Source organism: Pelmatolapia mariae, linkage group LG12 (genome assembly GCF_036321145.2).
Source record: "Pelmatolapia mariae isolate MD_Pm_ZW linkage group LG12, Pm_UMD_F_2, whole genome shotgun sequence".
NCBI classification, from domain to species: Eukaryota; Metazoa; Chordata; class Actinopteri; order Cichliformes; family Cichlidae; genus Pelmatolapia; species Pelmatolapia mariae.
Genome location: NC_086237.1, coordinates 7887197 through 7899978, shown reverse-complemented (window position 1 = coordinate 7899978; position 12782 = coordinate 7887197). Strand labels below are relative to the sequence as shown.

Below are 12782 nucleotides of genomic sequence, written 5' to 3'. Positions count from 1 at the left end.
CATATAGCAAACATTTACTTCAATCTAAAGGGGTTAGACAGGTCAGTAGTGAATATTCCACCAATATAGATAAAAAGTTTTTGCAACATGAACAATATGGCAAACGGTCCCATTGTTTTTCCCTTTTCAACACAAGCTGACAAGCCTGCAGTTCCATTTTACTGGTTCTCAGATAGCTCTTCTCATCAAAACACTGCTGTGTCCAAAGAATAACAGGTTCCAACTTTCTTATAACAAAGACTGGTTTCTGGCACAGAACCACAGAATGTGTGCTCCAAAACTAGGAGCCACTGATTTTCTTCTGACAGAACTTAGTTCTGCACTGCTCAACGTTCTGCTCTGAAACTTGTTGAAAAGTGTGTATGTCAACATGTTGGTGGTGGAAAATAAGTAAAGAAAAGAACCATCAGTTTGGTTCTTAAATGTTCTTTTCATGTCTTTGAAGCAGTCTGATTCTGCAGTGGGATAAATCTCACTGATACCTGAGCTACTAAACCTTACTGTTAGAGCTTTGATTTGATGTGCAAAACTGAACAGAAAAAACTGGGTCATTGAGCAGTGGGTGAAGGCACACAATTTGGCTATGAGAAGTTGAGAACTCGTATAAATAATGTGTGTGACACTGCAGCATAGTAGACCATTCCCTCCTCCAGTCGTCAGCACAGGAGAGCTGTCGGCATTGAATGATTTAAGCACAGATAGCTGCCTTCCAGTGGCCTAGATGTTGGTCTCCATCTACTGTAGTCACACGGCTGTGTTGATTTCCAGCAATACTAAGGAAGGCGCATCTGATAAGGTTGATTTAACCTCTGCTGGGGGTTCAAAGGCAGTCGCCTGCTGGGTTATACAACCAAAAGGAAACAGGAGCTGCTTTGCAAGCGAAAAGCAGAAAGCACTCCTCTTTCCAACAGCACACACATACACACATATGAGTGGTACTGTTAGGCAGGCAGGTCCCACATACACAATTATATAACACAAGACGATTTAAACAAATGAGTCAAAATATCTGATGAAGCTTAGAATAAACTGAAAGAGCCTGGCTGTTCTATACCACTGGGTAAAGACACAATCATACATGGATGATTTAATATGTGTGACCCACATTCTGAACTGGTGCAATGCTCCAGTTCACCTCTCCGAGTGTCAGTACAGAGGATATTCATTTACTGCAACAGGCCACATCAGCACATTTAGGAAGCATCTACCCCTCACAGTGGAGCTATGATACTGCATTGTGGCATCTTCTCACTTGTCACTGTTGCCGGGGCAACCTATACAGGGAGGCTGATCTCTTTCCTGTTCTAGTCTTGAGTCTGTGAGATCCTCGACAGCCGTGCACCACTAACATGAGAGCACCTCACCCTGTGAACCATCCCAAGCATATTTCAAGCTGTCTAAATAGAGGACATGATGATGCCCATCCCCCTGCTCCAGTCTGCTGCTGCCTGGCTGGCGCTGAAATGGCCCAGCTGTGAACATGCCGTCCCAGCTCCGCTCTGCCTGGTTCATGTCCCATCCCCTCCCTCCCACATTTTGTAACCTCTGCTATGGCCCCTGGCAGTGGCAACCCTGACCCGGCAGTCTAAGTGCATCTATACATGGCTGTTGCCATGCAGGCCACCACCAATAGTGGTGGAGGGCATATCAAGATGTAGCAAAGCTGTGTGCCCCAAAAGGGGGAAGGACAAGGTGATAGAAGACGATAAGCAGTAGAAAGCGAGGCCAGTGACGCAATGCTGAACACAAACCTCCAAAGGCAGTTTGCAGAAAGGGTTATGGTACAGTTCAACAAGGATGAGCTGTGATGTCTGAAGCACACCAACTCACACCATGAGAGACTCATCACTTGCACAGCACATGTAGCATGGTTCCTGGTCATATTTTATTTAACGCCTTGGAATGAAGTTCAGGCAATTTGAAGGTAACTGCCAAATTCCCTTGTTTGGTCGACAGCACAGTATCTTATTTGAAATTAAATAACTGTATTTCAAAACTGCAGTATATTAAATGCAGGTTCATCCCATGCAAACTGGTCTGCCTTGCATTTGCTTTAGTTTCAGCTGATTCTTAACTTAAGTATATCTAAGGAAGTATATCTATGCATGTTCTTTCATAGGATGGAGCCTATCCCAGCTGTCTTAGGGCGAGAGGCAGGCTACACCCTGGACAGGTTGCCAGTTGCAGGGCTAACACATAGACACCGACAACCCTTTGCCCTCACATTCGCACCGATGGGCAATTTAGAGTTTCCAGTTAACCCTATCCCCACTAACTGCATGTCTTTGGACTGTGGGAGGAAGCCAGAGTACCCGGAGAGAACCCACGCAATTAAACCTATTTACAACAATTTGAAAAGGTGTGTTTTTTAAACTTCAAAACAATAGCAATTGAAAGGCTTTCTTTACTGACATATTGATGCCAAGCTCATCTTTGGTCCATGATTTTTTCTGTATTACATATATATGTTATTTATGTTATGTGTTTCTCACTCACCAAATGTTAAATTTTGATTTTTTTACTCAAGAAAATTGAAGGTAATTGCACATTGATATGGGACATGTGATACACCATTTTATCATTTCAAACACTGTTGTTGACCAGATGCTGATCTTCATGTTTTTTTTTTTTTAAACTACTTCCTTGCGATGAAATTAAAGGAAGAATTGAGGTAGTCTGAGAATGTTATAGGGACTGTAGTTCAACTCAGATGTCAGCTCCACAGAGACCTCCAGGAGGTTGTGGAAGTAGGGCAGCAGCAGCCTGAGGTGAAAGAAGTGGGATCATATGGGAACTAGAGTGCTGATCTTTGTCTGGAAACATCGAAAAGACTGTGGTTTACAGTTGAAAAGTTATCAGAAAAGCGCAAAGGAAATAATTGATACTCCATTTCCAAACAAGTTGTTTTTGCAAGTCAGTTAAATCCCACATATAAACAAAAATAATACAAAAAGAACATATCTAATGTTGTGACTTGCAACCATGTTGGCATTTAAAAAAATATTGCATTTTAACACATAACATATCAGTAAAATTCAAGAAATGTTGCATTACACTTGGTGAAATATACACAAATAATTAGATCAGTTAATTACACGACTGGATATAGAAAAAAGCAGCAGATAACAATAGGGAGAGAATTATCACTTTTCATAGATGGTATGTTTCCAAACTGTTCAGCAATTTTTGAAATCATTATAATTTCAGAAAATTAAGCCATGCTAATGTAATATCCTAAAGGACTGAAAGAATCCTGAAATGACAAAGTGAGTGACTCATCTTTGAGCAGTGAAGCAGCGCTGTATTTAATGGTACAGTCACAGGGTGCAAAGCAGTGGCTGCACAGTGAGAAACACGCTGCTGTCATCATATTCAAAATGAGTTGATATCTGTAATAAAGTTCTCAGTTTCAATATGTTGCCTTTGAAATAATAGTTTTCTTTCAAATGTATAGTGGATTGCAAATCACTGGATTCTTTTTATACTTTACATTTTATGCAGTGTTGTGAATAGGCAGATCCAGGAACAGGACCAGACCTTGAAAGGCTCATTTTAATTTCACTCCATTCAAAATCTGCCAACAAACACAAGGTGTGTATGCAGTATATGTGGTATTATATGTAGTTTGCTTTTTAGGTTATCTAACAATTGGCTGCTGGTTGCTTATCTACATAATTTCTCTGATGTCACCTTCTTTCCTTTTCATCACATCTCCCTTTGACTGCATTTCTCTTTTTAGTTTGTATAACCAGCCAGCAGTAGACACCATGATGTCATTCCGAGTTATTTCCAGCAATAACAGTTTGAAGGTGGAAAATGCTTTCCAAGACATCATCACTGTCAGGTTTTTATGTCATAAATCCCAGGATTAATGGAGTATAAAGCCAGGAGGCCAGATCTGCTTAATCACTGCAACAAGCCATTGGATGAGCGCTAAATGCCTGACATGTGAACAAGTGCTCACCAGTGTGACAGGTGCCATTGGAGGTGGAGTTAGAGCAGGGGCATGGCACACAGGCTTCGGTCAGGGCAGCTCCAGGACTGCGGTAAAAACCAGGCTTGCAGTTCTCGCAGTTCGATCCCTGGGTGTTGCCCTCGCAGTTCAGACACACTCCTGAAAGGAAGAACAAAGGTCACAAGATTAGCTGTTATTCTTTCTTGATCTGCTTATGACAGAAAACAAAAGTAGTTGGTTATATAACAATGTAATCTGACGACATTTTAAAAATCTAAATCAAAGTTTTTTAAGACCTTTTTAAGACCCTCAACAAATGTGAGTTACACTCTCAGTCGGAGGAACTCTCATTTATACAGTTTTAAATATAAAACAATACTCAGATTGCTGCCTTCCTATATATGTTCCCTGTTTGCAATGAAACATGCTGGTAATTTCTCCGTCCACAAGGTTACTTGTTTTTTTTTTAAACTGTATATTTATTGAATTTTAAACTTTACACTGACACCAAGATTAAACAAGACAAAACCAACATAGTAGAACAAAACAAAACAAACAAAACAAAACAAACAGACAAACAAACAACCCGGCTCATGAATACAAAAAAATAAATGGAGAATCCAGACATTTTAGTTATGAGATACGATTAACAATACATACATGTAAAATAGCAGTGATCTGCTTGCATTACACCAGGGCCCGTGAGAAAATAGCAGAGATATCCAAACCAACATACGCCATAAATGGGTCCCATATTTTATGAAACTTTTTGTCCTTACTATGTAGCCTACATGTTAAGAAATCTAGTGACACATATTCCAATACCGTCCGGTGCCATTGAATTTTAGATGGCGCCGTGTCCGTGATCCAGTTCAAGAGGATACATTTCCTTGCACAGAATGTCAACAGCGCATAGAGCTGCTTTCCAAACTTCCCCCTGATTTTATCATTTGCCGCTCCAAGTAGCATACACAGTGGATTACATTCAGTGTCAGTGGTGAAAATCTTATCCAGTTCGCTCTTTATGAGAAACCAGAATTGTTGTATTTTCCGGCAGGACCATAGACAGTGCGTTAGGTTGCCCACCTCTATTTTACATTTAGGGCACAGCGGAGAAAGGTCTGAATTGTATTTATGGCGTTGAGAAGGTGATATGTGAACTCTGTGTAAGATTTTAATTTGGATTGCCTTTACTTTATTACAGACGCTCAGAGATTTAGCATTCTCCCATACTTCGTCCCATACCCCGTCACTGATCTCTATATGTAATTCTTTTTCCCAAGTCCTCTTCAAATAGGTTGCCAAATTTTGTTAACAGGCCATAGCAAATTTTTATAGAAATTCTAAGATTTGGCTGAAATATCTGCTTTTCACATTTAGAGACGGTCTGATTAGTAAGTATCGTTGTAGCCCTTTGTATGTGGTCCCTCACTTGTAAATATCTAAAAAAGTCATGCATATGAATGTTGTATTTATCGATTAGCTGGTTAAAGGACATAAAGTTAGACCCGTCCATTAAGTCAGAAAAGGTAGAAATACCATTCACAGCCCATTTCCGAAAGCCAGGGTCAGTGGTCCCAGGCACAAAAAGAGGATAATCGGATAAAAGAGATGTTAAGTACTAGTTTTTGAACCATTCGCCAAGCTTTAACAGTAGCTAATGTGAGTGGGTTGCTACAGAGCGTCGTTAAGGTCTTAAGTTTCCCCACAAAAAGCAAACTTTTCAGAGGGAAGTTAGACATAGAGCTCTCAATATCCAACCAGACAGGAGAGGGCTGTTGTACCCAGTCGGCAGCTATACGCATATGGGTGCTCAGCTGATATTTCCTTATATCTGGGAAATCAAGGCCCCCTTTTGAGGATGGAAGACATAACGTGGATATTTTAAGACGAGGTTTCCTCCCTGCCCAAACAAAGGAGCTAAACCAGCCATTTAGAGTTTGGATAGTTTTATGTGGGAAAAGAGTCGGAACCATCTGTATTGGGTAAAGTAGCCTGGGTAGAATATTCATTTTCAGAAGAGCAATACGACCGAGCCAGGATAACGGTAAGGACTTCCATCTCTCCAGATCTAGTTTGACCTGCTCAAATAGGAGGGTAAAGTTACTTTTATACATCTGTTCAAAGGCGGGCGTGACCCTAATCGCCAGATACGTAAAGCCCTGTGGGGACCAAGTGAAGGGAAATGGAGAAGGGACCCGTGGTTTTTGTTTCAGGCTGCCCAATGGCATCGCTTCTGATTTATTAAAATTAATTTTATAGCCTGAGATTTCGCTAAACTTATTAATAGTTTCAACCAGAGAGGGGATTGATGTTTCGGGCTGAGTCAGCACAACAAGTACATCATCAGCAACAAGGTTACTTGTTGCTTTCTGTGCAAAAAGAGCTTTTGTGCAGAATGACTAGAAAATGACAGAATTCATTTCATCAAGTGCTTTAAAGCAAAACTAAGAATCCTTCAGGCCAATTCCAAAACATGAAATGGTTTCAATTTTGATTGAATATTAAATTAATTTATTCATTTGTTTGTGTGTGTTGTTATGGCGTGTGTTTTATTGTATAATTTTTGTAACTGTGAGATACTTGCTGGTGGCATCTTGGCCAGGTACTAGTGCAAAGCAATGCAAAAAGTCTTGAGGCAGAGTGTATTTGATGTTTTTGTTAATACATAGCAGTAAAATGAATGTCTTTGGATTCTGGACTGGTGGTCAGACAAAAAAAATACATATTTTTTAATAGTTTTCACTGTTTACCATCAGGGTGAGGAGTAAGAGTCACGATTCCTATTTTTGTAAATATACCATCAAACCATTATTCGCTCTTACAGGAAATAGCCAAATAATCTATTAGAGCTTCCTTGGGTTGACATACTTAACCACATTCTAAAATATATCAAATGGCTGTGAGGACAAAGCAACAACTATGCTGAGACCGCTTAAGGCAACAGTTGGAATTTCACCAAATGTGCAGCTAATATTGCTGAACGCCAGATAGCATGCTAATATCGCTGAACTGCGAGCTACCAAACAGAAAGTAAACCCTGTTTGAAGTTGATTCTATGACCTAATTCATCAAAACTCTTGGATGTGATCTGGCTATTGGAACTCACTGGCTAGCCTATTGCCATTTAGAGTTTTAAATAATATAAAGTAATACTGAAATGGTGAATTTGGTTAAAAAGGTTTAAAATAATCTGGCACATTGCAAAGCAATCACCTTGCACTACATGCGGGCAGCCTGGTGGGCCAAAGAGAAATGCTTTTAGAATGCTTTGAGCATGTTAACAGGAATGGGTTTTTAACTTTCATGTTACTATATATACTTAATCATTCAATAAAAACCATAGCTCACTTCAGGATGAAGTATGTTGAGGTTATATTGAACTCCAAGGTAACATCCTGGCCTGTTACAACGTACCAATCCTGGATTGACCAATTGCTTTAATGTAATCACATTATATTTATTAGGCTTGCAATATATCCAAATCAGTCTAATAGATGCCAGGGTTAACAGGACACCGGTAGAAAATACAGGTACAGGGGAACTTTTTTAGTCTTTCCAGCCTTGTGTAATACCTGCAAGTCTCTTTTAGGCTGCTAAATAAAATCCAGGATGCTACGCCTGAAAAGGTGGGTACAGCTTTATTGCTCACCTATAGAAATTTCTTTCCCAAATAGGAAGCATTTCAGAAGTAGATAAAATAGCTTGTTGTGCACTCTGCAAAAATGTTAATATAATAATGTTACAAAGGCTGTGCAACTGCACCTTTAACACACCAACCAAGAAACAAGTTACATTTATTTATTTATATATAAATAGATCAGTCATGTCGACAGATATGATTATGACAGATATGACTGATAGGTGTGGATGTGGGATTAATACAGTTTTTAGACTACATAAAGAAAAGTGCTGTTGTTTTGAATGTTCAGTGAGACCAGGGAAGGACTGCATAAATACCAGTTCATTTGCATTTCCTGGTGATGTTGTGTTTACCTCTTCACTACAACATGCTCTGTCTTTCAACTTTACTCTGCTTTGTACCTTTATTTTCATTTAATGTTTATCTACAGATAACATTTTAATTTTACTGAAAACATATAAAGCAGGCTTTAAACCACTTGTTGGAAATACTTAATGTGGGTTGTTGCATTCAAGGAGATGTCTGATTGTCCATGCTAATTCTCACTTTAGCATAACTGCATATTTTTCGTCTTTTTTAAATTTAAAGAATTTTCAAAACATACTCTTTGCTTCAGTGCTTTATTTAAGAAAAAGAATCCCAGATTAAAGGCATTGTTATTCTTGTAAATATCTGTGACGGCATCACCACTACTGTGCTGTTTGGAGTTGAGCTTCGATGTGTGTTTGAACTGTTTTGCCTCTATGAGCTCTGACAAAGGTCATGTAGATGTGACTCAGTCTGCCTACAGGCTTATGCCATATCTTTGTGTAACCAGGATTTCAGCCATCACCACACAGAGGTTAAATTACTGTTTAAAGAAGAATACAGAAAAGTGAATATCTAAATGCAAAGACAGCTTGTTTTCAGTTCAGAGACACCAATTTATAAGCAGAACTTAATATGATAAAGTATTATGAAATTTGAATGTATGTTTTAAGGTTCAGAGAGATTCTAGTGAAACATCATCTTGTTTACTTATCCCTGCATCAGATACTTTTAAGGTTGAAAATAATGTGTGCTGAAAAAACAATAATGCATCTCTGTTGTGTTTATATGAGACAGTGTTTGGGATACTGCCTAATTTGCATTTGCGCAAGGAGTTCCTGTGTGAGCAGCCCTAGGGAGAAGCCACAATCGCTCTTTAAAGGGAGCTGTCAAACCTGAGCTATGGTAATCCACAGCACTATGAACACTGAGCCCAAGTGAAGGCTAAAGAGCTCCATCTGCGCCCGCATTATAATGCAAAGACATATGGCGTCTAAAACTGCTACACACATGCCCCACCCACACACACTGTCCCCCTGTGCAGTTCCTCCTTTTCAGGGCTGTCACTAGCCAGTGATTTCTAAGTCTCAAGGCCTGACTGCTGGGAAGCGAGCAGCAATCCTCCTTTACATTTGAAGAAGGTGCAAACTTTCAAGAACACAAACCAAACTGGAATTGCACCCTAGTGTTTAACTTGCTTCTCGGGTTGCTGAGACCACAGACTAGAGCTAATATTTACTTCAAGGAAGTAAAGTGGAGGAGTTTTGTGCTGCCAAAGATGAATTAAACTCGGCAGACTGTTCTCTGGGTATGTGATCAAGGTGGTACTGTAACCTGGACAAATCCAACATTTGAATTTAAAGAGTTTTATGAGTATTTAATCAGCAAAGACTGGACAATTTGCACTGCCTTTCTTATGCAATGCCAATGAACAAAACAGTGCATGTTGAAAAAGCTGCTTCTTTCATTCCAAGCTCTAACAGATTGGTGTTGTCCATGTCAGGGTTCTCAAGAAAAAGCCCAATGCAAATGCATCCAACTGAAATTGACTGAAAGTCAATTTTGGGATTTGCTTGTCTTCGCCTTGCTCAAGGACACTTTGACCCTACAACTAGTAGGTGTAGCTGATCAGTGTTTAAGCTTCAACTCCATTACCTGGAGTCTCTGAGCTGGACTTGTTCGCTGCCTTTTGGAGCGTTTCAATTGAATCATCTGACAAATAACACAAGCTGGTGTATGATACAGACCACCAAAGAAGTCTGTGCCTTTATTGAGTGAAATTGTAGTTGCTAGCAATAACACTGCTCCAACACAGTTTACTACTGGCTCTGAAAATCCACTCTGACAGCCAAAAACCAACGAGTGATGTCATGAATTTGGGGTTAAACCATCACAATATTTATATACATAAATATCAGTTCCATTTACAAATACAGGTTATCTGTTGTCATTATTATTAGTAGTCAGTACTGGTATCATAATAATAATATATATATTTTGTTTTTATGATGATTATAATTTTAAGTGAGGTTTCCACATAAAATGATGTAGGATAAAAAGCAGAGAGAGTAAAAGTTGTCCTCTAAAATGAAGCTGATTGTTTTCTTGGACTTTATTTATTGAGAAAAATGATATAAAAAAATCAGTCTCTGATAACAAATTACTTCAAAAAGGAAAGTGCTTCCAAATAATATTCATTGGAGTCAGTTTGTCTAAACAAAAGCTCTTATTTTGGAATCAGATTGTGCGGATTTGCAGGATTTTCTGTTTACAAGGCAGATGCTTTCACTAACTAAGCTACTGTGGCTCTTCACAGCTGACTCAGACAATCTGAATAATGAAAAATTACAAAACAAAATAGAAGGTTAGGTTTTAGTGACAATGAAAATGAGATCATTGAACTGCAGCGTTTGTCCTCAGCTGACTCACCGGACTGCGGATGGCAGTAGTTGGTGTGGTTGTTACACTGGCAAGGCCGACAGCCAGTGCTGCTGAAGTCAAAGAAACCCGGGTAGCAGTCATCACACTTGGGTCCATACACTCCTGATTTGCACACACATGTCCCTGAACTGTGGGGGCAGAACAGAAGACAAAAATCAATACCCAGTGGACCAAATACAGTCGCAGAAAGCATTTCAATGGAACATAACACCATGGCAGCATGTCAATGAGGTACTCTGTGTGTGTGTTTGGTTTTAACAAAAGGTTTCCCTCCATGTACAGTGGCCTTGATTAATTAGATGAGGTGATTTATTAGTGGCAAATGTGGTAAGAAATCATGTAAAGTAATTATATACTGGACAAAGCTATGTGGTGCTGCTGAGTAGCATATAAAGCTGGATTACAAACAAAGGTAGCTTATTAGTGGACCTCCCAGCATGCACTTTTTTGAGAGTGGGTACCTTTGACGAAAAATACACATTGTGCAAATGTATATTTATTACATACAAAGGTAGCATAAATCAAGGTTCACGGTTCTATTTCTTGAATGCTGAAAACAAACCTACCCATGAGAAAACCGTGGATTTAAGGTCATGTACACATACACAACCTATAGCAGGGGTGTCCAACTTTAGGCCTCAAGGGTCGGTGTCCTGCAGGTTTTAGATATGACCCTGGGTCAACACACCTGAATCAAATGATTAGTTCAATACCAGGCCTCTGAAGAACTTCAAGACATGTTGAGGAGGTAATTTAGCCATTTAAATCGGCTCTGTTGGATCAAGAACACATCTAAAACCTGCAGGACACCGGCCCTTGAGGCCTAGAGTTAGACACCCCTGATCTATAGACTGACTCTGATAAAGTACAATTTCTAATGTCAAATAAAAAAAAAAAGATTAGTAAATGAAATGATTAAACCACAGACTGTATTGTGTATAAAGATAGAGGACTTGCTACCGTCCTCTTCCACTATAAAAGGCCAGTGCCTGTGCAGCAGTGACCTGGACAATTGGACATAAGCTCCTGAAGTCTGTCTTGCCTAAATGTGAGCACATGTGCCTTAAAAATCACATAGCTCAGGAATATGAAACTACAACACATTACAAAGGTGCACATGTGATCACACAGAGCTATGAGGAGGTACTCAGAGTAGAGGCAGATGGTTGTTTCTACTCAAGTTCAGGAGCAGACAGTCTCTGTCTCAATTTCTAAGCAGCTCTTTGTAATTTATGTTTAAAAATATTAACAGCAGACATATGAGAGGTTTTAAAGAATACTGTGATCTTTGTCTGTCAGGTTATGAAACGTCAGAGCATCGAGCATCGAGGCTTTTATTGGCCACATGTTCTTTACATAACTGAGAATGATTGCTTTCAGCTGAGAAAATCTCATTGTATAAAATGTCTCCAAGAATCCTCCAGCAAACTTAAATCCAATTACATCTGAGTTCTTCAGCCATAACACACTTGCAACTGAGTTATTTCACATGGTAATGTGTCTTTCATAGATCAGACCTTTGCTCTCATTATCCTGTGTTAAAAATAGCAAATGCTCATTAATACAGTGTGAGTGTCAAGAAGAGATTTTGTTTTTCTCTCTCATCCACCTCTCACTGGAGGTAAATTCCTTGGAAGAGAACAATGCTAAATCGAGCCCGATCAGCTCTTAAACCCAGACAATGGACTCAGAAATGTAATCTCGGGACAATGACTTCAAAACAATTGAAGCAAATCACAAGTGACTCGAAGCACTTTCCATGAATGTGTGCGTGGGTCTTCATACAAACAAGGCTTTGTTAAAACAACTGCACTTAATGCAAATGAAGAGGCCCATAGCGATGCTTAGTGAGGCGTGGGCACTGTTGAAGACGAGGCTGGGAGATCAACAGTCCTCGATCCTCTGGCTACAACACACACACAAACATCAGGCACTAACAAAAAGTATCAGCGTGATACATCATGACCCTAATACAAGCAAGTGAAAGATATAATGTCCAGCTGCCAAAGGAAAAAATAAAAACACGGTACAAAAAAACAGATTTATTTAAAATTGCCATTTAATACTAAATAGAAAGATACTTTGCTCATCAAAAAATGACAGAAAATGTAAAGGGATTTGTTTTTACAATAGCCAAATTATCTGTATTAGATTAGATTACATTCATTGCCATTCTAAACAAAAAAAAGTTCATTTTGATTATTGATTCATTTTGAAGTGATTATAAACGAGTGTGTGGGGCTTATAGAAACTAGACTTTTGAAAACTGATTCAACATGAATTTTGTGAACCTGGAAAACTAACTAAACTAAAACACAAATTATTGGGGAAATATTATTTGTCTGTCTTTATCTGTTAGTTTGGTCAAACTTTTAGCTTGCAACTTTCCTGATGAGTCAGCGATGTGAGTTTGTAATCGAGATTCTACTTCGGCAA

The 12782-nt window shown here is 39.1% G+C and overlaps 1 protein-coding gene across 1 annotated transcript in view; it reads right to left on the bottom strand.

The window, feature by feature from the left end:
• The window catches only part of si:ch211-158d24.2 (multiple epidermal growth factor-like domains protein 9), a 39793-nt gene that overhangs the window by 6074 nt on the left and 20937 nt on the right, over window positions 1-12782 (bottom strand). The window contains exons 3-4 of the mRNA XM_063490275.1: window positions 10335-10474; window positions 3965-4114 (exon numbers count right to left, since the gene is read on the bottom strand). Of these exons, the coding sequence (XP_063346345.1) occupies window positions 3965-4114; window positions 10335-10474 (290 nt within the window). The remainder of the gene's footprint in view (window positions 1-3964; window positions 4115-10334; window positions 10475-12782) is intronic.